Raw genomic sequence first — 13,823 nt, forward strand, 5'->3', positions numbered from 1 at the left:
AAAAGTTTGGGGAGGGTCTTGTAGGTGGGGCGCCTGGGTCCCAGGGCATGAGCATCTGTGGCGGGTGCCCGAGCCTCCCTCCGTGGGGCTGGTGCCGGCCCCCGCAAACATGCCAGCCCGCCCCAAACCCCAACAGCTGGATCCAAATTCAGAATTTTGCTGAGAAAAGTGGCGTGTCGGCAGTGTTCCACTTAGCACTTCTCTTGCTATTAAACGGAACTGTTACTTAGAGGGGCCAATTATGTATCCTTTTCTGATCAAATCACTTGCCCATTTTGGTGTTGATTTGTTTCCCTTTCTTCTAGATTTTTCTTCTTTTTTTTTTAGATTTTATTTATCTAAGATACAGAGAGCGGGAGCGGGTGAAAGAGAGAGTACTCAAATGGAGGGAGGGGCGGAGGGAGAGGGAGAAGTGGACGCCCTGCTGAGTGGGACCCTGAGATCATGACCTGATCCGAAGGCAGATGCTTAACAGACTGAGGCCCCCAGGTGCCCATAGATTTTTTTGTTTCTCAATTCAGTTTCTACCTAATGACATTGCGCTGCCCTCAGACTTCTAGTTCCTCGGTGATCTTTCCACTCTCCCAGCCATGGAAGGGATTGGCAGATCCCTTGTAGGAACAGAGGAACTCCCAATCATCAACTCTCATCGTCCTTTTGAGTATATTAAGAAACAACTAACAAAACAGATTCCCCAGGCATTCAAGGAAACCCAGATCTGTACTGTCAAAGCTTTCTGAGTCAACATATTTAAGGACAGAAATCTTGATCCTTCCAAGAAAACCTACAGTAGTGCTGGTCTGATTGAATAACGGGCTCAAGTAGGGAAACAAGTACAGAATGAGTGAGCCTTCGGGCTGCTGTGCCGCTGAGAGCCGTCCTTACCAGCATTGGCCAACGGTCTTCTGTCTCCCACCAGAGACTGTTTTGGTTAGGGTGGGCTTGGTTACTGGTGAAACCAACCCAGACTATCGGAAGTAAGAAGGGACACTTAATCTGAAGCCGTTGGAGTGTTGAACAGGAGGACAGCTGGCTTCGGGATGTCTAGACCAAGATGTGTGCCAGTGGACACACATCTCCTTATAGAGTGCCCCTTCTGCCACAGCCATCTCTTTCTCCCTATTCACAAGGCAGCACCCCTAGGTGCTGGGAGCTAAGGCATTCACCCCCCCGCTATGCCCAGGGGCTACTGCCCCTCCTTCTCTGTCCCAAGTCCAGCTCGGGCCCAGTAACCACATGGACAGTAGTCAGCAGTGCCCAGGGAAGTGGGAGAGCCCTGGACAAGGGGCACTGGGCAGATGCTGCCCCAAGTGTCCATCAGAAGAAGCTCCATTGGTAAATGAAGGCAAGAACTCTGCATGGACCGGGTCTCACTTCCCTGCGCACTCACAGAGCGGGATGGGAGCGTCAGCTCACCCAGTGCAGGGCTAGACCACTCTGGACAATTCCAGTGTGAACTACTGCAGAACTGCTTGGGTTCCCAGAGCCAGTTCTGGTGTGGTGGCCGGTGGGGGTCCTCAGATACCACAGGGTGCCCATAATTCAGCTTAGTTCTGTCACCGTCCAGCCAGAGACCATGTCAGGTCCCATGGATTAGTGTCTCAGCCCCACCCCAGATGCCAGTCCCCAGTCCTGTGCATCTGCCCACAGGCTGCACAAAGGAGGGTCCCTCCTCCTTGGGCTCTCCCAGTCAGCTAGAGCAGCTCACGTTACCAGTTTATTGAGGGGTATAAGGAGATGAATCAACAGCCAGATGAGGAGAGACACAGGGCGAGGTCTGGGGAGGTCCCAGTCCTCCCCAGGTGTCATTCACCCCACACCCCCAAGTGATCAGCTACCCGGAAGCTTTTCGAACCCAGTCCTTTTGGGTTTTTATGGAGCTTGATTGCATAGTTGTGACTAAATCATTGGCCATTGGTGATTGATTCAACCTTGGGGAGTGATCTGTCCCCTCCCTGGAGGTTGGGGTGAGACCGAAAGTTGAGCCATCCGATCGGTGGTTGGTTGTCCTGGCTGCTGCCCCGGGCTTGGGGGAAGATCCAAAGTCCCCTTTGGTAACAGAACAGAAGACACTTCTGTGGCCCTTATCCTGGGAAATTCCAAAGGTTTTAGCAGCTGTGAGCCATGAACCAGTGGTGAAGATTTGTAGGTTTGGTCGCCTGAATGACCAAACATCCACTTCTTTTCAATTACAGTGGTGTAGAGCCTAGCGTGTTACTGTAGTGCACAGGAAACGTTGACTTTGCAGGAAACATTGACTTGGCGTGAATCTCTTGTTTCTTGCCTATAGATACCTCGTCTGAGGCTGATTGTATAAACTTGTGCTGGATGAAGTTTGAAGAGGGGTGGGAGTGCTCAGGGTTTGCCTCCAATCTAACCCCTGGGTGTTGTCTAGAAACACAGGGAGGGAGGGAGAACACATTTGACTCCTTGTAACTTTTCTAAGAGATTTATTGTACACGTTGCTTGGTAAGGCCGACAGTACAGTTGATTCTCGGACAACTTGGGGGTTAGAGACCTCAAACTCCTCCCAGTCACAAATCCGCATATGACTTTGACTCCCCGAAAACTTACCTACCGATAGCCCACTGTTGACCGGGAGCTTTGCCACTAACATGGTCAATTAACACACGTTTTGCAGGTTGTGTGTGTTACATACTGTTCTTGTAGGTTAGGATAAAGAAAGTGTCAAGAAAGTCACGAGGAGGCGCAAGTACGTTTACGGCAGGCTACCGGATCCGTCCACAGAAACCGCACGTATGCAGACCCACGCAGTTCAGACCCGAGTTGTTCAGGGTCGTCCGTATCTGGTCAGCACATCCTGTTTATGATGAAGGGGCGCTCCCCAGCCTGCCTGCAGGCATCGGATAAGCCCTGCTGATGGAGCGAAGGGCAGGAGGGAGAGTGTGGGCACTTCTGCGTGCGCTGACCTCGGGCAGGAGGCGCACCTTGGGCCTCACAGCAAAGAGCCTCTTTGCAAACAGACTCGGATAGAGGTGGCGGCCTGCAGCAAAGCCTGGCTTATATCCCGGCCAGAGGCCTCCGGACTGTTTCTGGGGTGCCATTTCCCCACCATGACCTCTAGCGCTGGGTGGTCCCCACAATTTGAGACCCTGGTGAGTAAAGGCTGAGCCTAGAGTACACCTGGCACCCAGAGGCTGGTTTCCTGGGGTTTCCTCCCATAACAGCAGTCAGGGCTCCTTGGAGGGATGGCTCATTCTAGAACCAGGGATGGACAGTGAGCCCAGAGAATCTGTCGTCAGAAAGAAAGGAAGTGCTCATGAAACCCACAGTACGGGGTGTGTCAGAGGGACACGGGAGCTAACGAAAGACCCCCCCAGGGGCCAAAGCTGGGACATCAAAATACACAAAGTGGGGCTGGATCGTAACCTGGAGTCGAAAGTCAATGGCCATGATCTCAGTGGTAGTGTAGCCCTATGATTTATGGTAATTAAGAGAAATCTCAGAGAATAGAAATCTTGTGTGCTGAGGCCCCCCAAATGATTTATGTGGATGGTTCTTGCTCGAGGAGGTGACCTCCTTCCAACCAGAATGGGGCCGAGAGGAGGAGGGGACAAGGTCACAGACAGGACCTCGGCCGGGAGCAGAGGGGCAGTAGCTGCACAGGCGAGTCACGTCGGCGTCACCCACCCTGACAAGCCACACTGTGACGAGGCCACATGGGCTCCGTGGCCTTCTCCCCAAACCCAAGGCCCAGTCCAGTCATGAGAAGAGCATCAACCAAGTCCCCGCGCAGGGACATCCCACAGCATCCCTGACTGGTCCTCCTCAAAGCCGGAGAGTCAGAGACGCTATCCCAGCCCAGAGGAGCCTGAGGGGACGTGACACCCAAATGTCCTGTGGCACCTGGAGGGGATCCGGGGACAGAAAGCAGGCATCAGCGAGGAGTTAAAGAAACGTGAACAAAGCACGACTCTGACTAACACACTCTGTCATTTGAGCCCATTAACTCTGAGAGCTGCTCTGTGCTCATACCACCTGCCGGTCGGAGAAGCTCGAGGTAGAGAATGGGACTTCTCTGAATGACTTGCCACTTTTGGTAAATCTGAATCTATTCTAAAATCATGTTTTGGGGGTTTTTTAATAAAGATTTTTGTTTATTTGACAGAAAGATGGCAAGCAATGGTGGGGGGAAGTAGGCTCCCCGCTAAGCAGACAGCCCGATGCGGGGCTCTATCCCAGGACCCTGGGATCATGACCTGAGCTGAAGGCCGAGGCTTAACCCACTGAGCTAGAGAGGTGCCCCTATAATCACGTTTTAAAAACCGGTTCATGATCGTTGTTGTCTCAGGCTGAAGGGCACACGGGACGGCTTCTGGTTTCTTTGCGAGAGATTTTTTAATTATTTGTACTTGCCAGTACACGTGTTGTCGTTGTGTAGTTGAGTTTAAAAGGAACCCGTGTGTGATCTGTGGCACAGCATAACTCTTGCCTTCCCTGGTCACCCTGTAAGAATGTGTCTCCTTCGCCCGGTGTTGGGTTTTCCAGCTCGGTGTCCTGCTTTTGTGGAGATTGGACCAAAGGGGTCGAGTGCAAGGGACGCCACTGCTGAAACACGATCACGGGAAACCCCTAACTCACTGCATCTTCCGGGTCCCCCCTCCTGGCGAGTAAGTAGGAGCTCAAAGGGAGGGAGGCCTTGTCTCTATATCCCCAGGGGGCTGGTCCCGGGCGGCTCCTCCTGATGGGTCACAGCCCCAGCTGCCCCAGGCATGTCTGTAGTGACCACACCTGCCCGGAAGAAACATCTTCCTGTAAGGAATCCTGACTTCCTGTCATCTCTGCCTTTCAAAGGGACCTCGTTCAGTTGGCGAAGGCGGCTGTAAGCGGTGATGAGAGAGCCCTGGACATGTTTAACTGGAGGAAAAGTGGCTTTGGAAGTTTCCTGAAAATGGGATCTCAAGAGGGATTATCCTTCTTTGTCAGCTTGATGGATGGTGAGAAACTTAGGTGGGGACTCTAGGACTTTGAAACCTTTTAGGGGTTCTGGTAAGGTTTTTAAACAAAGAGATGATGTATAAAATAGGCTGTGTGGGGCTCCATTTTAGAGTGACGCGTCCGTTGCTCTTGGCGGTGACTTACCCAGTGGTCAGAGGAGGGCCTCTCTTTGTCTCCCTAGAGCTGGATCGGCAGTGCTTGTGTTGGGAGGGCTCCCACGAGGGGTCCTGTGCCAGCCGTGCCCCTCAGCTGCTCCCACGTGCACCTCCAGGCAGCGTGCATGGGGCCACGCTCCCACAGTCCACTCTGTGCGATCGGGGGGCACCCTTCTCTGTCATTCTTTGGCTGAGCTCTGCGAAGGGAGTGTGACAGGGCAGGATGGGCGCGGGCTTTGCCTCTAGCCCACGGCACCAGCCAGCCCTCTGCACGGGCCAGCATTGAGCTGGGAGCAAGAGCAAGCTAGCGAGGCTCTCGAAGGTGCCGAGCTCCTGGAGGATGCGCCACCCCGCCTCTCACCCTGGGTGGGAACAAGGGAGCAGACCATGGCTAGAAGCCACTGGGCCTTTGTCATTTTAAAAATGGAGATACTGTGTGTTTCTGGAGGGGGAGAGACAGCTGATGGAGGGGACTGCAAGGCAGTCCCTGGGGACAGGAGTGGCACAGAGCCTTGGGTGGCGTGGGGAAGAAGATGCTAGTGCAAGGGCCCCTTGGCAAGGCACCGAGAAGATGGTGTGGGCTGTGGCCCGGCAGATGGGTGTGCGGTGGGGACAAGCCTGGTTCTGGAGGGGTCCGTCCCATCCCTCCCGCAGCAGCTGTGGGCTTCGGGGGCGGATTACCCTGTCTCGTCAGACCTCTGCCCGTGAGCTCACGGGACGTGTCAGCTGAGTGAGCACGTGTGAGTGTGTTGCCGGGCCTGCCACCGAGGCTCGCTGAATAGAGGCAGTGCCGGCATGGTCATGTCGTGTCGACCACAGGCCTCTACACAACCTTGAACCTGCCAGTTGAATGGGAAGTCACGTATTCCTTGGAAACAGATGAGAGGAGACCGGGGGGATGAGGAGGCTCCCGAGAGCAGCAGAAATGCGTCTCCTTATGGGCACTCACAGTAGCGACCCCACGGACTCAGAGGCCTGAAGGGAACCTGGAGGGCGAGGAGGGGCTGGCAGGCAGGGCCGGGACGAGTGCCCGCAGAGGCCGAGAGTGCAGACAGGAGAATGGGGCCGCTAGGACATGTGTAACAGAGGGGATGGAGCAGCGGCTGCAGGAGGGCCAGAGCTCAGGGCTGTTGTGTGCGGCTGGTTGCTGTGCCTCGCACGGAAGCACAGCGGGGTGAACGGGTAGGCCAGTGTGGCTGGAAAGGTGGAGCTTACGTCAGAGATGGCCTGGGCAGGTTCTGTGCAGGTGTTTTTAAATGTTTTATTTGTGAATGTTTATAACAAAATGTTTATTTTGCAAATGTCCCTAAGTAGATTTACGTGGCTGCTGGCGACCACGCTGCTGCCCGGACTGACCCCTTTGCCCTTAGGGACAGTGCACTATGTGGATGAGAAAGGCAAGACCACCCGGGTGGCTTCCACAGACAGCTCTGTCCAGACTCTCTTCTACATCGAGAAAAAGGAGGCCCTAGTGGTGGTCACGCAGAACCTGCTGCTGTCCCTGTATGCGGTGAGGCCCGAGGGTGAAGCAGAGGAAGTGATGAAGGTAGGTGGCATGGCAGGCGGCAGGTTGCGGCCCGGCCCAGGCCTCACCTGACTTCCCCACGCCGCCAGAGCTGTCCCTTAGCATTGCCTCCATGACTCGGTTCCCAGGAGCTTTGCAGGTGTCATCGGATGGGGCGGGAGAGTGTGGGCCCGCTCAGGGCTGCACCCCCTCGCCCGGCAAGCTTTTACAGCCTGTCCACCCAGTATGACTCAGAATTCTGAACTTCCCCTGAAGATGCTCTTGAAGACGACAGAGCTGGGTTTTTGTAAGCCGGTGTTTACCCAGTCACGCACCCACGCCTGGCACAATAGTGGCAGATAGATTCCCTTGAGCCACTCACCGGCTGGGGGGCCCCTGGCAGGTCTGCTGTCTGCAGAACAGGCTCCTCACAGCTGCTCGACAGTGTGTGGTCAGGGCTGAACCGGTCAGTCTAGAAATGCACACACCGGGCACCCTGCACGCGGCAGCCATCATCAGTCACTTAGGCACAGCAGAGAGCAGCCCTGCAGGGTCACGGCCACCTGCCCACATGTCCACACCTGCACCTGCCCAGCTGGCGCGTTCCGCCCCCCCCAGGCTGCCGCACACCAGAGGCCCCGGGCTGGTGACAGCCACATGCCACTATTGGATTGTTTCTCGTTACTAGGTCAAGTTGAGTGGGAAGACAGGTCACCGGGCAGACATCACCCTGATTGAAGGCAGCGTGCTTGTGACCGCCGTGGGGGAGCCCGTTCTCAGGTAAGAGCGGCCCGCAGCACTGACAATTGGACTCAGTCTCTCTGGAGCAGTGTTCTTATTGGAGGGTGACGTACAGGCAGAAAAGTTGAGATCATGACACATGTCCGTAAACTGGACACGCCTGTGTAGCGGGCTCTGGGAGGGAAAAGCAATAGCCCATCCGCCCCGCACCCACGTGGCCCCCCAGGGCGGGCTCCTTGATGCCCCGATGGCTGCCTGCGGAGTCTCTGCCTGGTGTTCTGAGCTTGGCGTCAGCGGAATCGTGTTGTGGTGTGTCTGCTTTTTCAGCTGCTTCAGTCCCGTGTCCTGTGTGGGGGTGCCCCGTGTCACTGCGTGTGGTCGGAGTCCATTCGTGACCCTCGGGGCCGAGGGCAGTGCACAGACGCAGCCCCTGAAGGGAGCCTTCTTCCTTTCATTATAGATTCTGGGACTTAGAAGGTGGAGAGAATTACGTGCTGAGTCCAGAGGAGAAGTCCGGTTTCGAAAAAGCTGAAAATATAAACTGTGTTTCTTACTGTAAAGCCAAGGGTGAGCCTTCTCGGAGCCAGCGCGGGAAAGGGAGGGACGCAGCCTCGTGCCTCGGTCTGGGGCTTCCAAATGATGACGTGATCACAGCTCTTCAAGGAATGACGAATTGGTGGTGACTGTCCGTCACTTGAAAGAGTCACTCAGGGACGAGAAAGTGACAGTAAAGCTTTGCTTGCACATGTGAAGGCCAAGGGGTTTGCTCAACAGGGTGAGCGAGCTGGCTGCGCGCAGCCCACCTCCGTTCCACCTGAAGCTGCGAGAAAGCGTGGGAACATTAAAAATACGTGTGTATGGCCTTTATGCAGACATGCGCGTGCATGTACACAAACACACACACACACACACGGAGGACAGAAACAGGAGATGAGCCAGAGCACCGTTTATTTTGTGCCTGCTGAGAGCTGAGTGCCAGTCTAGCCCTGGAGAAGCCGCGCTGGACAGGCAGACAGGCCCCTGCTCTCGTGGGAGACGGAGAGATGCACTCGTGCACCCAGCACACGCACACTTGCTCTCTGCCCAGATGGGAGCAGATGTGGAGTTGGAGGCCCCTGGGCGGAAAGCTGATGTCCAGATATTTGAGAGTCACGGTCAGGGAAGAGATTCCTACTATTTTTAACCCTTCAACTTAAGTCCTGGGATCCTTGTTTTTACCCCTAGGTCTTCTGGCAGCGGGGACCGATAAAGGGCGAGTAACCATGTGGAGAAAACTGCCAGGCCCTCAGAGCAGCCGAGAGGCAGAGGGCAAGGACAGGTGGACCCTTCAGACCCCCACTGAGCTCGAAGGCAACATCACGCAGATAAAGGTACGAGCCACCAGGGTACTGGGCACTCTCACCCTCTGCCCTACAAAAGTGGAGGACGTGATGAGCTTTGCCCTGTTTTTGTCAGTTTCTGTCAGGTATGCTAAAGACTATACACAAATAACAATAACATAGTTCGAAAGGCCTTTGGGTTTTCAGACTTGCGGGTCTGGGATTGTGGGCGTGTACGTACCCATCCCTTTATCTCTGGCCCCTCTCTGTCTACCCCAAGAGCAGCTTTATCGAGATCTGTAGCAAACCAGTGTTTCTTTTATATAGTCATGGTTTTGCACCCATCACCAACCTCTTAGACCACTGTCCACACCCGGAACAAAGGCCTGTGCATGTCCGCAGTTGCTCCGCTCCCCGCTCCTCTGCGCAGACGCTCCTCTACTTTCTGTCTCTGTGGATTTGCCTGCTGTGGGCACATTGTAGAGATGGAAGTGTAAACCTGTAGCTTTCTGTGTCTGGCCTCCGTCCCTGACATCGTGTTTTCCACCCGTGTGGCCACACCTGACAACACTGCCTTGCTTTTGCGGCGGAGCCACTCCCGGGGCAGGGGCTGGCCACCCTCCACTGTCCTGCCCTCTATCCACGGATGCTTGGGTTGTTTCCACATTTGGACTTTTGTGAACCCTGCTGCTGTGAACATTTGGCCACACGTTTCTGTGTGGACGTATGATGTCATTTCTCTTGAGCATATGCTTTTTTATCTATAAATTCTGTTTCGCCGGTGATGGTCTGTATTTGGGGAGTTACTGTGTCACTCCTTCTGTTCCTTCCTTTGAATGTGTTTGTAGTGGCTACTGTGAAGGCTTCAACTGTTGGCTCTGACATCTCGGCCTTCTGGGCCATTTCTCTGACTTGATTTCTCCTCCTGGGTTTATATCATACTCTCCTGTTTTCCCTGGCTCTGATTTTTTTGTTGCAAACCGGACCCTTGAGGTAAAAAATTGTGTCAAGTCTGTGATAGTGACCCTCTTGCTGCACTCGCCTCTAGGGCTTGTGGCCTTGTTGGCTTATGTGCTTACTGACCGGCTGGAGCACTGCAGTGGCGTCTCTCTCCCCTGTGGTGGGAAGCCTCTGACATCACTTCTCGGAGGGCCGGCCTCGGGCATGTGGGTGGTCCCCAGGGGCAGCAGTGGCTCCAGGGCTCCCTGACTGTCTTCTCTCTGACCTGGTGAGCTTTCTGCCTCTGTGGGTCAGCCTCCCCCAGCTCGATGGCCCTGTTGTTTTCTGCAGTGACCTAGGAATTTGCTTGCCCCACAGTCCAGTCCTGTCAGATTTGGACAAGCGTGGTCTTAGAGCTCCGTGTTTAAGGTTGGTTTTGACGCGGGAAGGCTCCAACTAAGTATGTCCTTCTCCAGTTCCCTCTGGTCCATGGTCGGGCCTGCCGTTGAGCTTATAGCTCTCAGAAAGCTTCCGCCTCCTCCTGACGCTCTCTTCAAGAGCCCCACTCTCTTCCAGAGCATCCTTAGGCTTGGACTTACCCACATTGTGTTTCAAACGAAGTCACTTCCTTTGGGGAGCCCGTCAGAGCTCTCTCTTCCTATGGACTGCCTCACCCCTTGGGGGAAAAGGTCTGAATCACTGCTCCAGAGCTTCGGAGTGGTGGCCGCCTCTCGGAGCCTGTGTAGCGTGAGCCGGCGGGGTCCTGGGCATGTGGGCCCGGCGTTCTCAGGCACCGCATGAGGCTGAGGGACCCCACCCTCGCAACGTGGAGTTGGGGGAGTGAGAGGCTGTACCCCGAGCTGGGTGCTGGACAGGGAGCTGAGCTCTTGGCCACGCCTGCCCAGGGGGAGCTCCTGCAGGCTGAGTTGGGAGGCTGGAGGCAGGGGCCTAGAGGCTCCGGTGCCACGGGCACTGCTGTTCTTACCAGATTTAGCAGGTTTTCCTGGGTAAGTGTTGCTTCATTTGCCTCACGCCTGATTTCCAGAGCACTAGATGGCTGTTTCCTCGTACTTTCCCCCAGTTCTGTCTGTTCGGGCCTCTGCCCTGCCATCCAGGCGGCTCTCTCAGACCTGCTGTGTGTAATCCTCCCAGACCGCATCCGCCTAATCCCACGAGTCCTGAAAGGAGTCCTAAAAGGGAGCCGTACCTAGGAAATCATTGAGGGCACCAGAGAGCACTGTAGGGGGCACCTTTAGCTCCGTATCTCAGTTCTGGATGAGTTAGTGAGTTACATATCTTAATTAGTTCAAATAAGTGACTAAAAAATAGCACCGAATATCATCAGATCTGCAGAGAAAGTACGGCTTTCTCGGGTTTGAAGTAATAGGAAATGCCACACAAATTACCCTAAAGGATGTGAAAGAGGAGCCGGGTACGTGATGGCACGTATGTGCTCCCTAAGAGACACCTCAGTGCTACACGTGTTACTCCTTCCCAAGTGAGCGTAGAGATCTCGTCTACAGCCGGTAAAAATAATGACTTTTTTTTTTTTTCCTGAGAGAATTCAACAAAATAAAGTCTTCTGGGAGGACACATGGCTGAGGAAAAAATGTATAGGAAATCAGAACACTTCTGTATCCCAAACCAGAATATAGAGAATATGTCTCGACCCTATAGCAAGTAAAACAGTGCATGCTCACTCAGGAATGGCTAAATGTACCCATGGAGTGGAGTCGGAGACCCCAGAGCAGACGGAGATAGATGGGGGAATTTGACGTGGAATTATGAAAATGGCATTGCACATCACCTGGGGGAGCCGGGCAGTTCGGTACATCCTGTCATCTCGCTGTCCACTTATAAAACATAAACATCCCGAAGTTAACTGCTACTCAGAGCAGATGTATCAGCATCTGCGGTTGCATACCACTTGGGTGTCTGTATTTTAGAATTTCGGTAAAGTGCATACTTTATGCTTGTAAGTTTTTACATTCATTTACACAACGAGAAGGAGCAGCGCTAGGACAGTGGCTGACGGACGCCTGTGTGTATCTCACTTTCTGGCCTGCCCCTGCCTCCTGCTCCTCCTCCTGTCTCTGTGTCTGGCGGAACACAGTGGGGCTCCCGGAAGAACCTCCTGGCCGTGAACAACATCAGCTCCGTGGTGATCCTCCGCGAGCAGGCTATGTCCTCACACTTCCACCAGCAAGTGGCCGTGGTGCAGATGTCCCCAAGCTTACTCAGCGTGTCCTTCCTGTCCACGGGGGTGACGCATAGCCTGCGCACAGACACACACGTCAGCGGGGTGTTCGCCACCAAGGTGACTGTGAGGGTGGCCTGGGCTTGACAAAAGGCCTGGCTGGTTGTCTGGGTCGTTTGGGGTGGTAAGGGGGGCACGCGGCAGGTTGCTTTTTAATTTCTATGATTCCTTTAAGGATGCCATTGCTGTCTGGAATGGGAAACAGGTGGTGGTCTTCGAGCCTTCTGGAGCCACGTTACGGACTGCAGGTGGGAGTCTTATCCCGCGGGAGGGGCTCACAGCACCTGTTTTGTCTTCTGACCATCTGTGGGGGTGTTGGTGCCTGCGGTGGGGGCAGGGGCCTGGCACAGGGCCACCAGGAGCCCCTTGTGTCAGTCCTTATGCCTGTGCTCCGGCCCCATGCTGCTGGGCATCACCCTACTGGGGCCATCCAAGGTGGCTGAAAAGCCCTCCTGGGCGCTGGGACAATGAAACAGCTGGGAAATAAGCCTAAAGGGGCATTAATCCTCCATAGTAGTTTTCAGGGAAGGGGGCTGGTACACACCCAGCTTCTGAACTGGTTCCAGGCCAGACAGAGCAGTGAACCCCACGGCATCTTGACCAAGGCCAGCCTCTGTCTGGAAGTTTGAGGACAGATCTCTAGAGGTGCCCCGTCAACCTCCGTCTCCTGTCCCAGTGGGCCACCGTGACCCACCCTCTTCAGCACACGCCTGTGGGAGTGACTGGGGGCTGCTGGATCAGTGGCCACAAACCAGACAGATGTTTGCTATCTCACAGCTGTAGAGGTCAGAAGTTCACACTCTGGTTTCCTAAGCCAGATCGAGGCTTCGACAGGCTGCTCTGCCTCCTGAGCTCTGGGAAGCCTGTCCCTTGCCTCTCTCTGTGTGCAGTGGCCATCCTTGGCCAGGTTGCATTGTTCTGGTATCTACCTCCCTATCACCTTGTTCCTGTCTTGTCCACCTCCCTCTTACAGGAGCACTCACGATTGCATTTAGGGCCCACCTGAGTAATCCAGGACAATCCCCCATCTCAAGACCTGCCCATCTTTGGCCATATACTAGCATTCACAGGTTCCAGGGACCAGAGCCTGATAGCTCCAGGGGTCTCATGCACCTTACTGTAATGACCCCCTGGACACGCCCTTGCCAGCAATCCTTCTGTACAGTTCTTCTGTTTTCCCACACTGACTCCGCAGGCCCAGTCATCATGTGCCCTGAAGGGCTCCCATTGTGGGTTTGTCAGAGAACCCCTTGCCTCCCGGGGGCTGTTTCTCCACTGGTGGTCACCCATCGCCCCATCGTCCCTCCTTTTATCCTCTTACACTTCATTGCCTAAAGTTTTCTTGTCCCATGTTTCTTGCTCCGCCTTGTATTATGCCCATGATTAATGTTTCCTTGCCCAGTGTGGACCCCCAGGGCCAGGCTGAAGTTCTTGTCCCCTCAGTAAGACACACAGCGGGTGCTAGGGTGCTTCCTGTCGTGTGTGTGATTGTCTCCCTGGCTGGATAAGAACCCATCTAGGGACAGAGGCTAGGGCTGGTGGCCTCCAGAGGCCCCCCTAAAAACCTATGCTGCCCCAGACCACACATGCAGTGCTAGTCAGATGGGAGAGGCGGCTCATGATCGGGCCAGGGAGCCTGGGGCCGCGTCCCTCTACCTGCCTTGGGCCTGCGCGCCATCCCTGTGCCTCGGGGCCTCGCTCTCCTCATCTATGGGACCCAGGAAACGCAGCCCTCACAACACCATCTGAGCACACGTGGAGAGACGAGCCGCTGCCACATCACATTTCTCTCTCGTGCTAGGAACCTTCCTGTGTGAGTCTCCCGTGTTAGCCATGTATGAGGACAATGTGTACACCGTGGAGCCAAACCGAGTTCAAGTTCGAACCTGGCAGGTAAATCGCTGCTCTGGGGCAAGTGGGCTTGGAGAGAAGAGCCCTAAAGTCCGTTT

General features: G+C 54.8%; 1 protein-coding gene across 4 annotated transcripts in view; it reads left to right on the top strand.

Annotated features, from left to right (window-relative positions):
• Positions 1 to 13,823, top strand: part of IFT140 (intraflagellar transport 140) — a 72,004-nt gene that overhangs the window by 6,596 nt on the left and 51,585 nt on the right. For 3 of the 4 annotated variants that reach the window (XM_082713591.1, XM_082713590.1, XM_082713589.1), the window contains 9 exons: positions 4,510 to 4,631; positions 4,816 to 4,958; positions 6,485 to 6,660; positions 7,307 to 7,398; positions 7,820 to 7,926; positions 8,584 to 8,729; positions 11,731 to 11,934; positions 12,050 to 12,122; positions 13,676 to 13,767. In XM_082713591.1, coding sequence (XP_082569717.1) covers positions 4,510 to 4,631; positions 4,816 to 4,958; positions 6,485 to 6,660; positions 7,307 to 7,398; positions 7,820 to 7,926; positions 8,584 to 8,729; positions 11,731 to 11,934; positions 12,050 to 12,122; positions 13,676 to 13,767 — 1,155 coding nt within the window. Of the gene's footprint in view, positions 1 to 327; positions 490 to 4,509; positions 4,632 to 4,815; positions 4,959 to 6,484; positions 6,661 to 7,306; positions 7,399 to 7,819; positions 7,927 to 8,583; positions 8,730 to 11,730; positions 11,935 to 12,049; positions 12,123 to 13,675; positions 13,768 to 13,823 lie in introns of all 4 variants that reach the window. The other variant, XM_082713592.1, reaches the window with a different exon arrangement.

The sequence above is a fragment of the Mustela nivalis genome, assembly GCF_964662115.1.
Source record: "Mustela nivalis genome assembly, chromosome: 19".
NCBI lineage: Eukaryota > Metazoa > Chordata > Mammalia > Carnivora > Mustelidae > Mustela > Mustela nivalis.